We start from the raw sequence: 22,541 nt of genomic DNA on the forward strand, positions 1-22,541 counted from the left end.
CTATAGACCCACCCCCAATATCACAAAAAAAAAAAAAAAAAAAAAAAAAACAGAGTACATTTCCAGTACTTCACACAAAAAAAAAAAAAAAAAAAAAAAATATGGGAAACCTTCTACTTCAACTCTTCTGAGTCCTAATTCCAGATACCTGCTTTCCCTTATATTTTTTAACCATATTAGATACTCTTATCAATTGTATATATTTTACCTACCCCACAACAAAAGGAGAGGAAGAAAGCCAAAAAATGAAATAAAAAAATAAATAAATAAATTCCTCTTCTCCCTTCCCTTTCCTTCCAGGTCATATGCTGATTGACTCTTTTTATACATTTTTGTACATTTCCCCCTCTCCCTTTCCCCCCCTAAAAAAAACCAAAAACAAAAAGGGTGGGGGGGTTACTTCCCCTTATGCCTTCAACCAGGTTTAATACAAATGGAAACATTCTACTTCGACTCTTCTAAATCCTAACTCCAGATTCGTGTTTTCCCTTGTATTTTCACCCATATTAGATAGTCTTGTCACTTATATATCTTTTACCTACACCCAAAAAAAAAAAAAAAAAAATGATTGCAGTTCCGTCTTAAATCAGTCTTAATTTTCTTTTCTTTTCTTTTCTTTTCTTCTCTTCCCCCTTCACTCCAGCCTAACTCCATTCCTTTTTCCTTTAGTCCAATTATCTTCTTCTAGAAAAAAAATTCTCCTGCTGCTGGCAAATCTGTCCAATTAGGGATCTCGATAGGCTCCAACTTCAACCACCTAAACAGTTCTGGGAGTTGGCCAGGATCTCTCAAATTATAGCTTTGACCATCCTTCTTTATGATTACCGCGAGTGGGTACCCCCATCTATATGTCGCCCCTTTATTCAATAAGTACTCCAATAGGGGCTTTAATATACGTCTCCTCATTTTCGTGTATTTACACAGATCCGGGTATATCTGAATCTCGCTCTCCAAATACTTTACTGAACCTTCTTGCCATGCAGCCCTGAGTATATCCTCTTTAACCCTAAAAAAGTGTATTCTGCACAGGACATCTCTGGGCTTAGTGTGTGCAGGGTTACGAGTCGTGGGCACTTTGTGTACTCTATCCAGCTCTATAGGCGAGTTAAGGGGGAGTTTTAATAGTTGGTTAAAAATAGCCATAACAGTTTCTTTTAGTGCCACCCCTTCTACCTCCTCCGGAATACCTTTTATCCGAACATTATTCCTTCTACTTCTGTTCTCAAATTCCTCTGACTGTAATTGCAAAAATATCATCCGTTGATGTTGGACATGAACCTTTTCCTCTAACAATTCTATGCGGTTATCTGACAAATTTTGTTTCTGTTCCACGTTGTGCACTTTAAGATCTACTGTCTCAATTTTATTCTGAACTTCCAAAATCTCTTCTCTTAATGATCCAGTTATACTGGTCATTAACTGATGTATATCATCCTTAGTGGGGAGAGCCTGAATTAATTGTTTGAGCTGAAAAATATCCTGCTCTATCCCCTTATCTTGTATCATAGATATTGTATGAGAACATACCTGTACCTCTTCTTTGTTTCTATCAGCCATTGGGAGCTCCTTTTCTTTCTCTGGCTCCTCCGACCGCATAACTATTTCACCCTGTGGGCCTGGGATAACTGGATCCTGAGTACCCCCCTGCTGCGCAGCTTCAAGGTATGGCTCCTGTATAAGGACTAAACCTCCGCTACTATCAGTCGCTTGTTTAAGGTCCTTTTTTACCGTTAAGTACCTCGTTATGTAGGAATGTGATGGCGTGGATGGGACTCCAGGGTTTCTCCCCCGCCTCGACATGGGATACACCAATAAATCAGTTTAATAGCTCAGTTTGCTGGGGGCTCTCAGACCAGCTTACCTCCCGCTCTCAGCCGTTTCCCTTCACCAGCAGCTGCACGTGCAAAATGTCCATTCATCTGCGGCACACACCTCCGCTCTGCTTCGCTTCCACTGCTAGCACGCTCCTCCTTTCTGCTACTGCCCACTACACCACAGATGCTACAGACGCTTTACACAGCCTGCTTCAACTGGCCCCCCTTTCTCTCCTCCTCTCTGTACTCCGGAGGTTTATGCTATTAAACAGCAGGGTTCCACTGGCTCCGTATGGCTCTCTCTGTTCCGCCTGTCCGATCAGCTGTTCTGTGTAGCTCTGTGTCTCTTAGCCGCGGGACATAAGATTTCTTCCAGCCACGGTCTATGGTCTTAGGCAGCGGGTTCCACTAGCTCAAAAGGCTCTCTCTATTCCGCCTGTCAGAAAATCAGCTGTTCAGCGTGAGTCTGTGTCTCTTAGCCGCCAGACTGATACTTTCTTTTACCTCCGGCTTACATCTCTTTTCAGCTTATCAGTCTGTCAGATGTTCAGCGGGGATCTGTGTCTCTTAACCGCGGGGTTAAAAGTTTCTTTCAGTCGGTCTACTGATGGGTGCACAGTGATATAGATTAGGCTCCGATCTCCAGCAGTCTCACGCCGCCATGTCTACACCACTCCCCCCTAGAAACGGAAGTCATATCAGCCGGTCTACTCTCTTCTCTGCCACCTGCCTTCAACAATGTATTGGTTTCGACATGAACGTAAATTACGTCCAGCCCTATTCGCGAACGACTTACGCAAACGACGTAAAAAAATTCAAATTTCGAAGCGGGAACGACGTCCATACTTAACATTGGCTGCGCCTCCTAATAGCAAGAGCAACCTTACGCCGAAAAAAGCCTTACGCAAACAACGTAAAAAACTACCGCCGGGCGCACGTACGTTTGTGAATCGGCGTAACTAGGTAATTTGTATACTCTACGCCGAAAACAACGGGAGCGCCACCTAGCGGCCAGCGTGAGAATGCACCCTAAGATACGACGGCGTAAGAGACTTATGCCAGTCGTATCTTAGGCTAATGTTGGTGTATCTTGCTTTCTGAATACAGAAAGAAGATACGCCGGCGCAGATTTGAATTTACGCGGCGCATCTATAAATACGCCGGCGTAAATTCTCTCTGAATCCGGGCCAGTGTATGTAAAGGTCAGTGTAGGTAACGGCCCAGCCAAAAAAAAAAAAGCCAGTGACCCCCCCCCCCCCCCATTTCCGGCTTTGGACTTCGGGCGGAAGCCCTCGGTCTTTTTGCCACCTAGCAACGCCCCTGGTAGTGTGATCCTGAGGACTGTGACCTGGTACTAACACACAGAAAAACCCATCCCCACCATCAGGGGGATCTAGTAAACACTAGTTAGTACTTAGACCCCGCATCTAAGGTGACCTGCTTGTACTCTTATCCTGCCCTGTGCGCGACACTTACTCTGCGGCAGCTCAGGACATCCGCATAATGACTACTCCGTACAATACAAGGCCGCTATCAGTTCTAAACGCACCTTTACCAAAAGCACACAGATTCTTTCCAGACTAAAACGTCAGACTTACATTCTGCCTCTTCTTCTCTGGGACCAAGGCCACGTAGCGCAGTGCAATCTTAGTAAGTGTAGTCGCGAGAGCGGCAGCGACAAAGAAATCTCCCTCCAGTAAAAATCCTCGAAGAGGCGGCCTACAGGAGAAATGAAAAGGTCTCATTCACACCCATCAAATGCTTTTTAGCGCAGCGATCTGCCAACATCCTGTCTGAGCCGACAACACCGTGACTCTGCTGCACTGAAAAAAACGTACGCGTTTCGCCCACAAGGCTTAAAGCGAAGGTTCACCCTCAAAATGAACTTTTTAGCAAACCTATCTCCAGCCTTAATAAAGGCTTGTAGCGTTGTCATTTTTTTTTAAATGTGTACACTTACCTGTCTTCAGCCTCACTTCTGGGTCTTCTTCCTTGCGGGGAGTGGGCGTGTTGCTCCTTTTCCCCGACGGGGAGCTCTGCGCAATGTCTCCTGAGAGTGAGTGTTGATCCTCCCAGGAGACGCTCTGTGCTCGAGGCATAGATGATTGACGTGCGGATAAAGCGCATCACGCCTTCTGAAAATATCCGAGGGGGACTCGGCTCTTTACGGCGCCTGCAGAGCTGACTGCGCAGGCGCCGTAAAGTGCCGAATCCCATCTCGGATATTTTCGGAAGGCGTGACGCGCTTTACCCGCACGTCAATCATCGATGCCTCTTCTTATGAACGTTTACTCCTCGGGGGAGCGAGAACCCGGAAGCCGGGTGAAAAGAACGAAAAAAAACGTAAGTACAGTGAAAAAAATACAGCATACTGTTGATGTCAGCAGTATGCTGGAAGTAACGGTATATAGATGTTTTAGGGTGAACCCCCGCTTTAAGCGTAGCAGAAGGCTCCTAGGCAGGGATTTGCTGTTCACGCAGTTTGGATGATTCAGGTAGGTTTGCGCCGATAAAATTTTAAAGAAAGAGTACAAGTACCGATACACAAAAATTTTGAGCACCGGCCGCCACTGGTTTGGAGTAGCGTACCTCATACTTTTGCCAGTCCTCCCAGAGGTCTCTTTAGCTGGACTACAGAACCCCCCCCCCCTTATGCCATGGAGATGGGGGGAAGTGATTCGCAGTCCAGCAGGAAAGAACACAGGTTAGAATTTCGGCACTGCAAAAGGCATTGTGTTATCATCTCACTACAAGAGATCAGGAGCTCACTGGATTTCTGGCAGATCAGCTTTGCAAAGATACGTTGGGGGTGTCGATTTACTTTAACTGGAGAGTGCAAAATCTGGTTTCTATGCACAGCTGCACCAATCAGCTTCCAGATTATTAAAGCTTTATTCAAGAAGCCGATTGGCTGCCAGCACCAGATTTTGCACACTCCAGTTTAAGCAAATCAACCCCAAAACATTTGCCCAGACAGACACACACATCCCCCCCCCCCATATCAAAGAATTGCAGAACCCCAACAAACCTCTCCTCCTCTTTCTTTGATGGCCTGGCACTGCTGAGTGCGCTCTGGGTGGCGTATGTGCCCATTTCTGTCACCAGCCTCTGGGTGGAGCCGACGGTCACCTCCTCCTCCGTTTTCATCTCCCCGGATTCCTTCTTGATCTCCGTCTCCACGATGGGAACCTACAGACAAGGGAACGCCTCGTGTTATGAAGGTCTGCCTCTGTACAAAGCGGGGGAGAAACGGAATCTTTTGGATGATACCCACCTCTCCCAGAGACCTGCGCACTTCAGTCATCACGCTCTGGATATCTTCCTTTGTGCTGCAATACTCTCCCAAAATCCAAAGCGCTCCTCGATAAATTCTGAAATAGGATTCTGTATTAGTTCTGCTGTGTGAAGAAACGCTCTTGTTTTACGTTTAGAACACAAATCTGAAGAGATCGGCTTATATTTCGCATTCTCTGGTCATCTCCATCGGATCATCTCCTCGGCTCACTGGTGAGAACGTTAAGCCCGAGAAACACCGGCGAGACCCGGGGAAATGATCCGATGGTTTGTGCGGCTGGTCACAGAGGTAAACGGAGACCAGATCATCTCTGCACACCTCTATGATCTTGGAGGACTGGAGCTATGTCACGACATCACTTCCGGTCTAGTGTGAAGGTAAACTTTTTTTTTTTTTTATCTGATGCTTTCAAAAAAGCTAGGAGGAGAGATTTGGGGTCTTTTACACCCCCCCAAAAAAAAAAAAAAAAAAAGGGAGGACCTGCCACCCCTTATTTCTATCACAAGGAATTTTTACATTCCTTGTAGTGGTGCAACGGATCACAGTTGATCCGTGATCCGAACAGGTCACCCCATTCGGATCGGCACACACTGTGACCCGCGGATCGTCGCGGCTCCGGAGCTAGGCCGAGGCCTTTCCTAATGTTATGACCGCGGCTCCGGAGCTAGGCCGAAGCCGCGGCCCTCCTCTCTGTTTACACCCACAGAGGAGGAGGAGCCAGCACTCGTGGGACACACCGCTGGGAGTCATACTACCTGGGGGGGGGGGGGGGGTGTCTGCCTGCCCGTTACTACCTAGGGGGGTGTCTGCCTGCCCGTTACTACCTAGGGGGGTGTCTGCCTGCCCGTTACTACCTAGGGGGGGGGGGGGTGAATCGATTTTTTTCTGCACCGGGTGACACCAACCCTAGTAACGTCACTGCAGTGGGGGAGATGTGAATATTACAGTGGGGGGGGGGGGGGGATGTGGATATTACAGTGGGGGGGGGGGGGTGGATATTACAGTTGGGGGGGAGGGGGGGGGGGGGATATTACAGTGGGGGGGAAATTATTTTTTTTTTTTGCCGATGCGAAAAATGATCCGATCCGTGACTCCTGATCCGGGGAACAATCCGAACCGTGAGTTTTTTGATCCGTTGCACCCCTAATTGCTTGTGATGGGAATAAAAGTGATGGTGGAAAAAAAAAATAAAAAATAAAAGAACAGAGTCCCCCCTAATCCCACTATCAATGGCTTTTCACTTACTTGACTGTCTTTATGGCGTGGAAAACTTCCAGCATTTTCTCCACTATTAGTGTTCGTAAATTATCGAATCGCTGAACGGCCTCCCGAACAAACTCCAGGACATCGGCAGCTGCGGCCTCGTTACTGTCACTCAGGAATTCCATCAGCTGCAAAATATTAACAAGGAGAGCATTACTCAGGAAGAAAAGGTTCACCCAGACACTAGAGGTCGGCCAATATATCTGCAGGCCGATATAATCGGCCGATATTTGGCCGTTTTGGAGAAATCGGCATCGGCCGATTTTTTTCCAAATTGGGCCGATATTTAACATGGCCGCTAGCGGTGCCATGGCTCCGGAGCTAGTCCGAAGCCGCGGCCTTTCCTGATGCTGTGACCGCAGCGGCAATCCGCGGATTGCCGCCGCGGTCACAGCATCAGGAAAGGCCGCGGCTTCGGACTAGCTCCGGAGTCGCGGCCATCTTGGTACACCCAGCGCGGCAGCCAACCAGCGGGCCTGTAACAGCCAATCGGCGGCGGCCGCTGCCGACATCCTCCACTGTAAAAAACAACGTCCCCTGACGTGCTGCGCGCCCTGCCTCTGCCTACAAACCCCAGAATGCAGCGCGGGCTGGCATTCTGGGGTTTGTAGGCAGAGGCAGGGCGCGCAGCACGTCAGGGGACGTTTTTTTTTACAGTGGATGACGTTGGCAGCGGCCGCCGCCGATTGGCTGTCCTGGCCCGCTCTGCATTCTGGGGATTGTAGGCAGAGGCGGGGCAGCACGCCAGGGACAAATGGAGCTTTTTTGTGCTAGGAGATGGAACGGAGACTGGAGCGCTCCTCTGGTGGGCATTGATGAGGTGGCAGTGAATGACATTGGCTGTACTGGTGGGCACTGATGTTTGGCACTGATGAGGTGATGCACTGGTTGGCACCAAAGAGGTGATGCACTGGTGATATGCGCTGGTGAGATGCACTGGTGGGCAATGATGGGATGCACTGGTGCATTGATGAGGTGGTACTGATAGGCTGCACTGGTGGGCACGAATGAGGTGGCACTGGTGGGCACTGACAGGCTGCACCCCACCTCTCCACCCTAAACAATTATCTCCTCTCCACCATAGGTTTTTTTGAGATGAGGAAAAAAAATAAAAAAAATCGGCAGCAAAAATCGGCAACACATATCGGCCATCGGCCGCCGTGATTTCCAAATATCGGCAACGGCCAGAGAAAAACCCATATCGGTCGACCTCTACCAGACACACAGGGGGGTCAGTATCCCCGGCGTGGTCACCCAGAATCAAAACGAGGGTCAGTGTCCCCGGCGTGGTCACCCAGACACAAAACGAGGGTCAGTGTCCCTGGCGTGGTCACCCAGACACAAACGAGGGTCAGTGTCCCCGGTGTATCTCGCTATCCCTGCCCACACTCGGGACTGACTGTGAATGTGGTACCTACCACCGGGATGACGTTAGCAGCCATATCCGGGAATCTGACGCTGCAGGAGTGGAGAGTCCGCACCAATAGCTGCCGGTACTTGTCTGTGTCTTCGTGTTCCGTCACGTTGTTTGTCTTTATGACTTCCTTCTTCAGGACGATCACCAACTACAAAAAGAACAGGACAACCATGAGACCTCCGACCCTCCATGAAGACACTCCAGAGACTCTGCAGACAATGAAGGGCCCCACCTCTTCCACGTTCCGGGAGGACACCAAATCCAGAGCCAGCTGTAGAGTTTTCTTGCGAACCTCCAGGTCCGGTGTGGTGAGAACCCTCAAGATGTCCATCACCAGATCCTGAGAGAGAGAGAAGAGCGGAAACTGAACACCGAGCACATATATCATCACCAAACCAGAATCCGACTTCCAACGGCAGCATGACCCTCGTACAAAACACGAGAACCCACCTGCAGGACGCGCTCATGGGAGGGATGGTCCTTCAGTTCCACCAGACGATCCAAAACAATAAGCTTGACATTGTTGTCGCTCTCCTTAATGATTAGATCGATGTAGCACTGAGCGGCAGCCTGAGGACAAGAGACAGACAGTGACAAGTCAGACAGAGGGGCCCACCGACCCAAGAGAGCCAGCAACAGCCACCCCCCCCCGACCCGAGAGAGCCAGCAACAGCCACCCCCCCCGACCCAAGAGAGCCAGCAACAGCCACCCCCCTGACCCGAGAGAGCCAGCAACAGCCACCCCCCCGACCCAAGAGAGCCAGCAACAGCCACCCCCCTGACCCGAGAGAGCCAGCAACAGCCACCCCCCTGACCCCGAGAGCCAGCAACAGCCACCCCCCTGACCCGAGAGCCAGCGACAGCCACCAACCCCCCCCCCCCGGCCAGAGAGCCAGCGACAGCCACCCCCCCCCCCCCCCCGGCCAGCGACAGACACCCACCGCCCCCGGCCAGAGAGCCAGCAACAGCCAACCCCCCCCCCCCGGCCAGAGAGCCAGCGACAGACACCCACCCCCCCCCCCCCGGCCAGAGAGCCAGCGACAGCCAGCCAACCCCCCCCCCCCCCCCCCGGGCCAGCGACAGCCCAACCCCCCCCCCCGGCCAGAGAGCCAGCGACAGCCAACCCCCCCCCCCCGGCCAGAGAGCCAGCGACCAGCCAACCCCCCCCCCGGCCAGAGAGCCAGCGACAGCCAACCCCCCCCCCCGGCCAGAGAGCAGCGACAGCCACCCACCCCCCCCCCCCGGCCAGAGAGCCGGCGACAGTAACCCACCCCCCCCCCCCCCCCCGGCCAGAGAGCCAGCGACAGCAACCCACCCCCCCCCCCCCGGCCAGAGACAGCCACCCACCCCCCCCCTCCGGCCAGAGAGCCAGCGACAGCCACCCCCTCCGACCAGAGAGCCAGCGACAGCCACCCCTGACCAGAGAGCCAGCGACAGCCACCCCCTCCGACCAGAGAGCCAGCGACAGCCACCCCTGACCAGAGAGCCAGCGACAGCCACCCCTGACCAGAGAGCCAGCGACAGCCACCCCCTCCGACCAGAGAGCCAGCGACAGCCACCCCTGACCAGAGAGCCAGCGACAGCCACCCCTGACCAGAGAGCCAGCGACAGCCACCCCTGACCAGAGAGCCAGCGACAGTCTCCTCAATTTTTTCATTTTTCCCATCTATTAAATCTTCTTGTTTTAACTTTGGATAGTAACATTTTTTATTCTGTCAGTAAATCTCTTGTACAGCCCACTTCCTGTTTCTTGTCTGGTCATTAGCCTAGGATTATAAATATATAAAATGGCACTGACTTGCTCCTGATCTCTGTAGGTATTTGGGGTTTACCTTGATAGCGGTGGGAGCGCTGGACAGAGTGACCAAAGTCCCGGCTGCTTCGTATTTCACGGCTGGACTGGAGGACTGCAGAAGGTTGAAGATACAGCGGATGAAGCGGGCTCGCTCGGAGGGATTGGCATGACACACCTGATGGGAGAGAGAGAGAGAGAGGGAGAGAGGATATAAAAACGACGCACAGAACATCTCTTTGCTATAAACTCCCCGTGTATCCGGATCCAGGCTGTATTATGGACAGGGGGGGAGGACATCCGGGTTGTATAATGGACAGGGGGAGGGGATCAGGGCTGTATAATGGACGGGGGAAGGACATCCGGCTTGTATAATGGACGGGGGAGGAGATCCGGGCCGTATAATGGACGGGGAGGAGATCCGGGCCGTATAATGGACGGGGGAGGAGATCCGGGCCGTATAATGGACGGGGGAGGAGACCCGGCCTGTATAATGGACGGGGGAGGAGACCCGGCCTGTATAATGGACGGGGGGGGGGGGAGGAGACCCGGCCTGTATAATGGACGGGGGGGGGGGGAGGAGACCCGGCCTGTATAATGGACGGGGGGGGGGGGAGGAGACCCGGCCTGTATAATGGACGGGGGGGGGGGGGGGGGAGACCCGGCCTGTATAATGGAGGGGGGGGGGGGGAGGAGACCCGGCCTGTATAATGGACGGGGGAGGAGACCCGGCCTGTATAATGGACGGGGGAGGAGACCCGGCCTGTATAATGGACGGGGGAGGAGACCCGGCCTGTATAATGGACGGGGGAGGAGACCCGGCCTGTATAATGGACGGGGGAGGAGACCCGGCCTGTATAATGGACGGGGGAGGAGACCCGGCCTGTATAATGGACGGGGGAGGAGACCCGGCCTGTATAATGGACGGGGGGGGGGGGGGGGAGGAGACCCGGCCTGTATAATGGACGGGGGAGGAGACCCGGCCTGTATAATGGACGGGGGAGGAGACCCGGCCTGTATAATGGACGGGGGAGGAGATCCAGGCCGTATAATGGACGGGGGGAGGAGATCCGGGCCGTATAATGGACGGGGGGAGGAGATCCGGGCCGTATAATGGACGGGGGAGGAGATACAGGCTGTATAATGGACGGGGGAGGAGATACAGGCCGTATAATGGACGGGGGGGGGGGGGGAGACCCGGCCTGTATAATGGACGGGGGAGGAGATACAGGCTGTATAATGGACGGGGGAGGAGATCCGGGCCGTATAATGGACGGGGGAGGAGATCCAGGCTGTATAATGGACGGGGGAGGAGATCCGGGCCGTATAATGGACGGGGGAGGAGATCCAGGCCGTATAATGGACGGGGGAGGAGATACAGGCTGTATAATGGACGGGGGAGGAGATACAGGCTGTATAATGGACGGGGGAGGAGATACAGGCTGTATAATGGACGGGGGAGGAGATCCAGGCCGTATAATGGACGGGGGAGGAGATCCAGGCCGTATAATGGACGGGGGAGGAGATCCAGGCTGTATAATGAAGAGGGCAGTTTCTCCCCTCACCCACCTTATAAATGAGCTCCACGATGACCAGCTGTAGGATGTCCCCGAAGGTGTGGACCTGGTCTATACAGGTACTCAGGTAGTCCAGGGCGCGGTCCTGGGGGGAGGGAAAGACAAGGCGTTACACTCACCGTATATATAATCACAACCTACAAGGTGTGAGCCGCCCCCTGTCACCGCGTTCAGAGCCGCTGTACCCAGCGGGACAGGAGGGGCCACCATACAGGTCTGATAAAGAGACCCCGTCACCAACTTAAAGAAATGACAGAAAAGAAAAAAGAAGAAAGAAAGAAGAAGATAAACATAAAATATCGAAAAAGGAGGGAAATTTGTAGTTCTATTCAGTTCCCCGCCCCCTTCCTCCCTGACCAATGAACGGTCTTGGTGGTAGCGGTAGGCGGAGTACAGGCGCGTCATACCTGGTCAGCGTGAATCAGCATCATGAAAGCGTTCCTCTTACAGCTGGAGTCCTTCTCATTCACCAGGAAGTCGTGGATGAGCTCCGGGGCGTCCGGAATCAGGTGCTCAAAGTTTCTGGAAAATGAGAGTTATGTGTCAAGTCTCAGAGGTTGTGCTACAAGACAGGACAGGTCCTCTTCAAATGTCTGGACTGGTCTGCAGCAGATCTCACACCTTACACTCTTCCCAAAACATCTCACTAGAGCCAATTACATGATCGATAGACAGGAAGCCCCGCCCTGAGGGGAGGGGTCAGACATCACTAGTGGATGCTCTCAGGTCTCACCTGTATATATGGCAAGTGTGACCCATGTATCAGGACAAGAAGCCCCGCCCTGAGGGGAGGGGTCAGACATCACTAGTGGATGCTCTCAGGTCTCACCTGTATATATGGCAAGTGTGACCCATGTATCAGGACAAGAAGCCCCGCCCTGAGGGGAGGGGTCAGACATCACTAGTGGATGCTCTCAGGTCTCACCTGTAAATTGTATACATGACCTCAAGTATATATCAGAATGGGAAGCCCCGCCCCAAGGGGAGGAGGTCAGACAATACTGGTTGATGCTCTCATGTCTCACCTGTATATGATTATATATCTATATATAAAAATGACCCATATATCAGGACAAGAAGCCCCACCCTGAGGGGAGGGGTCAGACATCACTAGCAGATACTCGTATGTCACCTGTATATATGACCCATATATTATTATTAAGGTACTTATAGAGTGCTGTCAATTTACGCAGCACTTTACATATACATTGTACATTCACATCGGTCCCTATCCTCAAGGAGCTTACAATCTACGGTCTCTAACTCACATTCATATACTAGGGGCCAATTTACCTACCAGCATGTCTTTGGAGTGTGGGAGGAAAAAAGAGTACCCGGAGGAAACCCACACAGACACAGGGAGAACATGCAAACTCCACGCAGGTAGTGTCGTGAGTGGGATTCGAACCAGTGACCCTTTTTACTGCCAGGCGAGAGTGCTACCCACTACACCACAAGGTAGCCCCAACCTGAGGGGAGGGGTCAGACATCAGTAGCAGACGCTCGTGTCTCACCTGTATATGACCCATGACAGGAAGCCCCGCCCTGAGGGGAGGGGTCAGACATCACTAGTAGATGCCCTCGCCTGTATATACGATCCAAATATCAGGACAGGAAGCCCCGCCCTGAGGGGAGGGGCCAGACATCACTAGTAGATGCTCTCACCTGTATATACGATCCATATATCAGGACAGGAAGCCCCACCCTGAGGGGAGGGGCCATACATCACTAGTAGATGCTCTCACCTGTATATGGTATAAATGGCGAGCACAGCGTTGCGTCGGACATAACTGTGGCGGTGCTCCAGACACGCCCGGATGGCCGGCATTAGGGGTTCCAGCAGCTCCGCCTCCTTCAACTTACACAGGAATCGCAGGGTGGAGCCTCGGATAAACTCGTTGGGGTGTTGGAGATCCTGGAGGGGGGGGAACACAAAGAGCCGGTAGGTACATTGTACAAATAAAAGCTCTTCCCTCCCCATCTTGATTGTCCCGCCTCTTTTCACGCACTGGATTTCAGTTCTTCCAATCAGAAAGCATCACAGGTGGGCGGTCAGCATGCAAATACAGCTTGCCTAGCAACGCCCACTCCCCCCGACACCCACCCACCAAGGTATTTTATTATTTGCATAGCTCCTCCCACATGCCCACCCACTGCTTTCATCAGGACTGAAAGCTCTTGGAGTACTGGGCTGAGATGTATTCAGGAAGCCCCTCCCACCAGCCATGATCTGCCTGCATTGCCTAGAGAAGTACAGAGACCCATCGATGAGGAGTGCGCGGTAGGCGGGACTTACCTTCCTGTAGGCGTCACAGACGAGGATCATCTCCTGCAGCAGTTTGCCGTCTGGGGTGGTTTTGGGGACGATCTCCCAGAAGACGAGGAGAAGCTTCTTGATGGTGTGATCCTGAAGGGGGAGGACGAAGCGGATGATGGTCATCAGGAGTCCCGGGAGCTTCTCTCCATTCAGGATCATAATGATCACCTTCTTCAGGGCCTCCGTCTTCGACTTCACATCTCCCTTCTCTGCGGGGAGAGAGAGAGAAAAACATCACAATCCCGGCCAGATTCCCCCCCCCCCCATCTGTGTCCCCTCTGGGGGGGGAGATTCCCCCATCTGTGTCCCCACTGGGGGGGGGGGAGATTCCCCCATCTGTGTCCCCTCTGGGGGGGGGGGGAGATTCCCCCATCTCTGTCCCCTCTGGGGGGGAGAGATTCCCCCATCTGTGTCCCCTCTGGGGGGGAGAGAGAGAGAGAAAATCACAATCCCGGCCAGATTCCCCCCCATCTGTGTCCCCACTGGAGAGGGGGGGTTCCCCCATCTGTGTCCCCACTGGGAGGGGGGGGGGAGATTCCCCCATCTGTGTCCCCACTGGGAGGGGGGGGGAGAGATTCCCCCATCTGTGTCCCCACTGGAGGGGGGGGGGGGAGATTCCCCCATCTGTGTCCCCACTGGAGGGGGGGGGAGATTCCCCCATCTGTGTCCCCACTGGGAGGGGGGGGGAGAGATTCCCCCATCTGTGTCCCCACTGGGAGGGGGGGGGAGAGATTCCCCCATCTGTGTCCCCACTGGGGGGGGAGGGAGATTCCCCCATCTGTGTCCCCACTGGAGGGGGGGAGATTCCCCCATCTGTGTCCCCACTGGAGGGGGGGGGAGATTCCCCCATCTGTGTCCCCACTGGAGGGGGGGGGGGATTCCCCCCATCTGTGTCCCCACTGGAGGGGAGAGATTCCCCCATCTGTGTCCCCACTGGAGGGGGGGTTCCCCCATCTGTGTCCCCACTGGAGGGGAGAGATTCCCCCATCTGTGTCCCCACTGGGGGGAGATTTCCCTTCACATCCTGTCCCAGACACCCAAGGGCATCCCCCATAGGAGGAATTCACCTCTCTCTGTTCTGGTGACAACTGTATCATTTTGGATTGCCATTGACCTCCCCAGCCAATGTAGTGAGAGCTGGCAGTCTTCTGACACCATGTGACCTCCCCCAGCCAATGTAGTGAGAGCTGGCAGTCCTCTGACACCATGTGACCTCCCCCAGCCAATGTAGTGGGAGCTGGCAGTCCTCTGACACCATGTGACCTCCCCCAGCCAATGTAGTGGGAGCTGGCAGTCTTCTGACACCATGTGACCTCCCCCAGCCAATGTAGTGAGAGCTGGCAGTCCTCTGACACCATGTGACCTCCCCCAGCCAATGTAGTGGGAGCTGGCAGTCTTCTGACACCATGTGACCTCCCCCAGCCAATGTAGTGGGAGCTGCCAGTCTTCTGACACCATGTGACCTCCCCCAGCCAATGTAGTGGGAGCTGGCAGCCTTCTGACACCATGTGACCTCCCCCAGCCAATGTAGTGGGAGCTGGCAGCCTTCTGACACCGTGTGACCTCCCCCAGCCAATGTAGTGGGAGCTGGCAGCCTTCTGACACCGTGTGACCTCCCCCAGCCAATGTAGTGGGAGCTGGCAGTCTTCTGACACCATGTGACCTCCCCCAGCCAATGTAGTGAGAGCTGGCAGTCCTCTGACACCATGTGACCTCCCCCAGCCAATGTAGTGGGAGCTGGCAGTCTTCTGACACCGTGTGACCTCCCCCAGCCAATGTAGTGGGAGCTGGCAGTCTTCTGACACCGTGTGACCTCCCCCAGCCAATGTAGTGGGAGCTGGCAGTCTTCTGACACCATGTGACCTCCCCCAGCCAATGTAGTGGGAGCTGGCAGTCCTCTGACACCATGTGACCTCCCCCAGCCAATGTAGTGGGAGCTGGCAGTCCTCTGACACCATGTGACCTCCCCCAGCCAATGTAGTGAGAGCTGGCAGTCTTCTGACACCATGTGACCTCCCCCAGCCAATGTAGTGGGAGCTGGCAGTCTTCTGACACCATGTGACCTCCCCCAGCCAATGTAGTGGGAGCTGGCAGTCTTCTGACACCATGTGACCTCCCCCAGCCAATGTAGTGGGAGCTGGCAGTCTTCTGATAGGGGGCGGTCCTTACCCAGGTCGGTCTTCAGGCTGATCTCAGACGGAGGTTCGGAGTCCTGAGGGACATTGATGAGGGTGTAACAAACATTCTCTGCCGCCGTCATGGCTGCCACTTCTCTACGCCGTCCAATGGGGATCGCTGTGCGGCAGGTAGGTGGCCCTGGATAAGAAAAGGACAGATTGGCACTGCAGTCTCCTGTCACACATCCCCACTCTCCTGATTGGACAAGATCTGTACCCAGACAGTCTCCTATCACAGGCCTCTTCCCTCCTCTCACGTCTCTGCGCTCTCCCGTCACCCCTCTCACGTCTCTGTGCTCTCCCGTCACCCCCTCGCACGTCTCTGCACTCTCCCGTCACCCCTCTCTGCGCTCTCCCGTCACCCCTCTCTGCGCTCTCCCGTCACCCCTCTCTGCGCTCTCCCGTCACCCCTCTCTGCGCTCTCCCGTCACCCCTCTCTGCGCTCTCCCGTCACCCCTCTCTGCGCTCTCCCGTCACCCCCTCGCACGTCTCTGCACTGTCCCGTCACCCCCTCGCACGTCTCTGCACTCTCCCGTCACCCCCTCGCACGTCTCTGCACTCTCCCGTCACCCCTCTCACGTCTCTCCAGTCTCTGCACTCTCCCGTCACACGTCTCTCCAGTCTCTGCACTCTCCCGTCACACGTCTCTCCCGTCTCTGCACTCTCCCGTCACACGTCTCTCCCGTCTCTGCACTCTCCCGTCACACGTCTCTCCCGTCTCTGCACTCTCCCGTCACACGTCTCTCCCGTCTCTGCACTCTCCCGTCACCCCTCTCGCGTCTCTGCGCTCTCCCGTCACCCCTCTCTCCAGTCTCTGCGCTCTCCCGTCACACATCTCTCCAGTCTCTGCGCTCTCCCGTCACCCCTCTCACGTCTCTGCGCTCTCCCGTCACCCCTCTCACGTCTCTGCACTCTCCCGTCTCTGCACTCTCCCGTCACCCCTCTCACGTCACCCCTCTCACGTCTCTGCCCTCTCACGTCTCTGCCCTCTCACGTCTCTGCCCTCTCCCGTCACCCCTCTCACGTCTCTGCGCTCTCCCGTCACCCCTCTCACGTCTCTCCAGTCTCTGCACTCTCCCGTCACACGTCTCTGCACTCTCCCGTCTCTGCACTCTCCCGTCACCCCTCTCACATCTCTGCGCTCTCCCGTCACCCCTCTCACGTCTCTGCGCTCTCCCGTCACCCCTCTCACGTCTCTCCAGTCTCCCGTCACCCCTCTCACGTCTCTGCACTCTCCCGTCTCTGCACTCTCCTGTCTCTCCTGTCTCTGCACTCTCCCGTCTCTGCACTCTCCTGTCTCTCCTGTCTCTGCACTCTCCCGTCTCTGCACTCTCCCGTCACACGTCTCTCCCGTCTCTGCACTCTCCTGATTGGACAAGATCTGTACCCAGACAGTCTCCTATCACAGGCCTCTTCCCTCCTCTCACGTCTCTGCGCTCTCCCGTCACCCCTCTCGCGTCTCTGCGCTCTCCCGTCACCCCTCTCGCGTCTCTGCGCTCTCCCGTCACCCCTCTCGCGTCTCTGCGCTCTCCCGTCACCCCTCTCGCGTCTCTGCGCTCTCCCGTCACCCCTCTCGCGTCTCTGCGCTCTCCAGTCTCTGCACTCTCCTGTCACACGTCTCTCCAGTCTCTGCGCTCTCCTGTCACTGCGCTCTCCTGTCACACGTCTCTCCAGTCTCTGCACTCTCCTGTCACATGTCTCTGCACTCTCCTGTCACACGTCTCTCCAGTCTCTGCGCTCTCCTGTCACACGTCTCTCCAGTCTTTGCGCTCTCCCGTCTCTGCACTCTCCCGTCACACGTCTCTCCAGTCTCTGCGCTCTCCCGTCTCTGCACTCTCCCGTCACACGTCTCTCCCGTCTCTGCACTCTCCCGTCACACGTCTCTCCAGTCTCTGCGCTCTCCCGTCTCTGCACTCTCCCGTCACACGTCTCTCCCGTCTCTGCACTCTCCCGTCACACGTCTCTCCAGTCTCTGCGCTCTCCCGTCACACGTCTCTCCAGTCTCTGCGCTCCCCCGTCACACGTCTCTCCAGTCTCTGCGCTCCCCCGTCACACGTCTCTCCAGTCTCTCCAGTCTCACGTCTCTCCAGTCTCACGTCTCTCCAGTCTCACGTCTCTCCAGTCTCACGTCTCTCCAGTCTCACGTCTCTCCAGTCTCACGTCTCTCCAGTCTCACGTCTCTCCAGTCTCACGTCTCTCCAGTCTCACGTCTCTCCAGTCTCACGTCTCTCCAGTCTCACGTCTCTCCAGTCTCACGTCTCTCCAGTCTCACGTCTCTCCAGTCTCACGTCTCTCCAGTCTCACGTCTCTCCAGTCTCTCCAGTCTCACGTCTCTCCAGTCTCACGTCTCTCCAGTCTCACGTCTCTCCAGTCTCACGTCTCTCCAGTCTCACGTCTCTCCAGTCTCACGTCTCTCCAGTCTCACGTCTCTCCAGTCTCACGTCTCTCCAGTCTCTGCACTCTCACATCTCTGCACTCTCCTGTCACTTGTCTCTCCTGTCTCTGCACTCTCCTGTCTCTGCACTCTCCTGTCACACATCTCTGCGCTCTCACGTCTCTGCGCTCTCCTGTCACACGTCTCTGCGCTCTCCTGTCACACGTCTCTGCGCTCTCCTGTCACACGTCTCTGCGCTCTCCTGTCACACGTCTCTGCGCTCTCCTGTCTCTGCGCTCTCCTGTCACACGTCTCTGCGCTCTCCTGTCTCTGCGCTCTCCTGTCACACGTCTCTGCGCTCTCCCGTCTCTCCAGTCTCTGCACTCTCCTGTCTTTGCGCTCTCCCGTCACACGTCTCTCCAGTCTCTGCACTCTCCTGTCTTTGCGCTCTCCCGTCACACGTCTCTGCGCTCTCACGTCTCTGCGCTCTCCCGTCACACGTCTCTCCAGTCTCTGCGCTCTCCTGTCACATGTCTCCCTCCTCCTCTGATTGGACACATTCTGTTCTCGGACAGTCTCCTATCACAGGCCTCTCCCTCCTCTCTGGTGACCCAGAACCGGATCCCCGGGCCTGAGGGGCCCCCGAGGCTTCTATTCCCGGAGGATTGAGGGCCCCGGAGGGGAAAGGTGAGGAGGACACACATCCGGTACACAGGGAGGTATCGGGGGCCCCTGAAGAGGAGGTCAGGGGGGGGTGAAGCTGAGGGGCCCCGGGCCCTGTACTCTACCTGCTCCCGCCCGGTTATAGCAGGTCTCGGCTCGGTGACGTGGAAGAGCTCCGGACACATCGACTGTGCGTAACCCCGCCCACAAAGCGCCGGAACTTCCGTCACCCCGGAACGCAGGAAGGCGGAAGTACGGACAAGCTGGAACGCAGATTGACGGATTTCCGCGTTGGGTGACCGGAAGTTGTTACAAAGTCGCAGGAAGTGACGTTGGAAGCCAATTGACCGCACCCTGTGGCGACATCAGTGCTGAATGGCACCAGTATTGTCCAACCAGAGCGCCGGAGAATGAGGGGGGGACATCTGATTGGCCGCGGCGAGGACCGCTCAACTCAATACTAATAACCAGAATTTATATTATTGTTATTATTATTATCATTATACAGGATTTATATATAATTATTTTTATTCAGGATTTATGTTAATAATACGAATAATAATATATAAATCATGAATATTAATAATAATAACAGTAATATTGATATAAATCATGAAGTATCGTGTCCTCAGCCTCCGTCCCCCTTCTGTATCGTGTCCTCAGCCTCCGTCCTTCTGTATCGTGTCCTCAGCCTCCGTCCCCCTTCCATGTCCTCAGCCTCGGTCCCCCTTCTGTATCGTGTCCTCATCCTCCGTCCCCCTTCCATGTCCTCAGCCTCCGTCCCCCTTCTGTATCGTGTCCTCAGCCTCCGTCCCCCTTCTGTATCGTGTCCTCAGCCTCCGTCCTTCTGTATCGTGTCCTCAGCCTCCGTCCCCCTTCCATGTCCTCAGCCTCGGTCCCCCTTCTGTATCGTGTCCTCATCCTCCGTCCCCCTTCCATGTCCTCAGCCTCCGTCCCCCTTCTGTATCGTGTCCTCAGCCTCCGTCCCCCTTCTGTATCGTGTCCTCAGCCTCCGTCCTTCTGTATCGTGTCCTCAGCCTCTGTCCCCCTTCTGTATCGTGTCCTCAGCCTCCGTCCTTCTGTATCGTGTCCTCAGCCTCTGTCCCCCTTCTGTATCGTGTCCTCAGCCTCCGTCCCCCTTCCATGTCCTCAGCCTCTGTCCCCCTTCTGTATCGTGTCCTCATCCTCCGTCCCCCTTCTGTATCGTGTCTTCAGCCTCCGTCCCCCTTCTGTATCGTGTCCTCAGCCTCCGTCCCCCTTCTGTATCGTGTCCTCAGCCTCCGTCCCCCTTCTGTATCGTGTCCTCAGCCTCCGTCCCCCTTCTGTATCGTGTCCTCATCCTCCGTCCCCCTTCTGTATCGTGTCCTCGGCCTCCGTCCCCCTTCTGTATCGTGTCCTCAGCCTCCGTCCCCCTTCTGTATCGTGTCCTCAGCCTCCGTCCCCCTTCCATGTCCTCAGCCTCCGTCCCCCTTCTGTATCGTGTCCTCATCCTCCGTCCCCCTTCTGTATCGTGTCCTCATCCTCCGTCCCCCTTCTGTATCGTGTCCTCAGCCTCGGTCCCCCTTCTGTATCGTGTCCTCAGCCTCCGTCCCCCTTCCATGTCCTCAGCCTCCGTCCCCCTTCTGTATCGTGTCCTCATCCTCCGTCCCCCTTCTGTATCGTGTCCTCAGCCTCGGTCCCCCTTCTGTATCGTGTCCTCAGCCTCCGTCCCCCTTCTGTATCGTGTCCTCAGCCTCCGTCCCCCTTCTGTATCGTGTCCTCAGCCTCCGTCCCCCTTCTGTATCGTGTCCTCAGCCTCTGTCCCCCTTCCATGTCCTCAGCCTCCGTCCCCCTTCTGTATCGTGTCCTCAGCCTCTGTCCCCCTTCTGTATCGTGTCCTCAGCCTCTGTCCCCCTTCTGTATCGTGTCCTCAGCCTCCGTCCCCCTTCCATGTCCTCAGCCTCGGTCCCCCTTCTGTATCGTGTCCTCATCCTCCGTCCCCCTTCTGTATCGTGTCCTCATCCTCCGTCCCCCTTCTGTATCGTGTCCTCAGCCTCCGTCCCCCTTCTGTATCGTGTCCTCAGCCTCCGTCCCCCTTCTGTATCGTGTCCTCAGCCTCCGTCCCCCTTCTGTATCGTGTCCTCAGCCTCCGTCCCCCTTCTGTATCGTGTCCTCATCCTCCGTCCCCCTTCTGTATCGTGTCCTCAGCCTCCGTCCCCCTTCCATGTCCTCAGCCTCCGTCCCCCTTCTGTATCGTGTCCTCATCCTCCGTCCCCCTTCTGTATCGTGTCCTCATCCTCCGTCCCCCTTCTGTATCGTGTCCTCAGCCTCGGTCCCCCTTCTGTATCGTGTCCTCAGCCTCCGTCCCCCTTCCATGTCCTCAGCCTCCGTCCCCCTTCTGTATCGTGTCCTCATCCTCCGTCCCCCTTCTGTATCGTGTCCTCAGCCTCCGTCCCCCTTCCATGTCCTCAGCCTCCGTCCCCCTTCTGTATCGTGTCCTCATCCTCCGTCCCCCTTCTGTATCGTGTCCTCGGCCTCGGTCCCCCTTCTGTATCGTGTCCTCAGCCTCCGTCCCCCTTCTGTATCGTGTCCTCAGCCTCCGTCCCCCTTCTGTATCGTGTCCTCAGCCTCCGTCCCCCTTCTGTATCGTGTCCTCAGCCTCCGTCCCCCTCCTGTATCGTGTCCTCAGCCTCCGTCCCCCTCCTGTATCGTGTCCTCAGCCTCCGTCCCCCTTCTGTATCGTGTCCTCAGCCTCCGTCCCCCTTCTGTATCGTGTCCTCAGCCTCCGTCCCCCTTCTGTATCATGTCCTCAGCCTCTGTCCCCCTTCTGTATCGTGTCCTCAGCCTCCGTCCTTCTGTATCGTGTCCTCAGCCTCCGTCCCCTTTCTGTATCGTGTCCTCAGCCTCCGTCCCCCTTCTATATCGTGTCCTCAGCCTCTGTCCCCCTTCTGTATCGTGTCCTCAGCCTCCGTCCCCCTTCTGTATCGTGTCCTCAGCCTCCGTCCCCCTTCTGTATCGTGTCCTCAGTCTTCTGTCCCCCTTCTGTATCGTGTCCTCAGCCTCCGTCCCCCTTCTGTATCGTGTCCTCAGCCTCCGTCCCCCTTCTGTATCGTGTCCTCAGCCTCCGTCCCCCTTCTGTATCGTGTCCTCAGCCTCCGTCCCCCTTCTGTATCGTGTCCTCAGCCTCCGTCCCCCTTCTGTATCGTGTCCTCAGCCTCTGTCCCCCTTCCATGTCCTCAGCCTCCGTCCCCCTTCTGTATCGTGTCCTCAGCCTCTGTCCCCCTTCTGTATCGTGTCCTCAGCCTCCGTCCCCCTTCTGTATCGTGTCCTCAGCCTCCGTCCCCCTTCTGTATCGTGTCCTCAGCCTCCGTCCCCCTTCTGTATCGTGTCCTCAGCCTCCGTCCCCCCTTCCATGTCCTCAGCCTCCGTCCCCCTTCTGTATCGTGTCCTCAGCCTCCGTCCCCCTTCTGTATCGTGTCCTCAGCCTCCGTCCCCCTTCTGTATCGTGTCCTCAGCCTCTGTCCCCCCTTCTGTATCGTGTCCTCAGCCTCCGTCCCTCTTCTGTATCGTGTCCTCAGCCTCCGTCCCCCTTCTGTATCGTGTCCTCAGCCTCCGTCCCCCTTCTGTATCGTGTCCTCAGCCTCCGTCCCCCTTCTGTATCGTGTCCTCAGCCTCCGTCCCCCTTCTGTATCGTGTCCTCAGCCTCCGTCCCCCTTCTGTATCGTGTCCTCATCCTCCGTCCCCCTTCTGTATCGTGTCCTCAGCCTCCGTCCCCCTTCCATGTCCTCAGCCTCCGTCCCCCTTCTGTATCGTGTCCTCATCCTCCGTCCCCCTTCTGTATCGTGTCCTCATCCTCCGTCCCCCTTCTGTATC

General features: G+C 55.5%; 3 protein-coding genes across 3 annotated transcripts in view; all 3 read right to left on the reverse strand.

Moving 5' to 3' along the window:
- LOC120922722 (coatomer subunit beta) overlaps positions 1 to 18,922 on the reverse strand; it is a gene marked incomplete at its 3' end in the record, with an annotated part of 31,816 nt that extends 12,894 nt beyond the window's left edge. The window contains 14 exon segments of the mRNA XM_040334763.1: positions 3,413 to 3,533; positions 4,843 to 5,003; positions 5,089 to 5,185; positions 6,355 to 6,500; positions 7,791 to 7,937; positions 8,022 to 8,129; positions 8,240 to 8,359; positions 9,622 to 9,759; positions 11,151 to 11,243; positions 11,566 to 11,680; positions 12,904 to 13,073; positions 13,455 to 13,684; positions 15,645 to 15,791; positions 18,815 to 18,922. Of these exon segments, the coding sequence (XP_040190697.1) occupies positions 3,413 to 3,533; positions 4,843 to 5,003; positions 5,089 to 5,185; positions 6,355 to 6,500; positions 7,791 to 7,937; positions 8,022 to 8,129; positions 8,240 to 8,359; positions 9,622 to 9,759; positions 11,151 to 11,243; positions 11,566 to 11,680; positions 12,904 to 13,073; positions 13,455 to 13,684; positions 15,645 to 15,735 (1,737 nt within the window).
- LOC120922723 lies at positions 14,493 to 15,638 on the reverse strand. The gene is made up of 2 exons (XM_040334765.1): positions 14,739 to 15,638; positions 14,493 to 14,589 (listed from the first exon to the last, which is right to left on the reverse strand). Exons 1-2 carry the CDS (start codon positions 15,581 to 15,583, stop codon positions 14,493 to 14,495), a joined length of 942 nt encoding a protein of 313 aa, XP_040190699.1. The 5' UTR covers positions 15,584 to 15,638.
- LOC120922721 (coatomer subunit beta-like) overlaps positions 18,246 to 22,541 on the reverse strand; it is a 24,865-nt gene continuing 20,569 nt past the window's right edge. Inside the window, exon 18 of the mRNA XM_040334762.1 lies at positions 18,246 to 18,572. Within this exon, the coding sequence (XP_040190696.1) occupies positions 18,246 to 18,572 (327 nt within the window). The remainder of the gene's footprint in view (positions 18,573 to 22,541) is intronic.

Source organism: Rana temporaria, unplaced genomic scaffold (assembly GCF_905171775.1).
Source record: "Rana temporaria unplaced genomic scaffold, aRanTem1.1, whole genome shotgun sequence".
Taxonomy (NCBI): Eukaryota; Metazoa; Chordata; class Amphibia; order Anura; family Ranidae; genus Rana; species Rana temporaria.

Excerpts from the sequence above, each read along its gene's own strand:
- LOC120922723 (XM_040334765.1), bottom strand. The coding sequence starts at position 15,583 with ATGGTGTCAGAAGACTGCCAGCTCCCACTACATTGGCTGGGGGAGGTC. Across the intron at positions 14,590-14,738 it reads CACTACATTGGCTGGGGGAG|GTCAATGGCAATCCAAAATG; the intron begins GTCACATGGTGT and ends TTGGCTGGGGAG.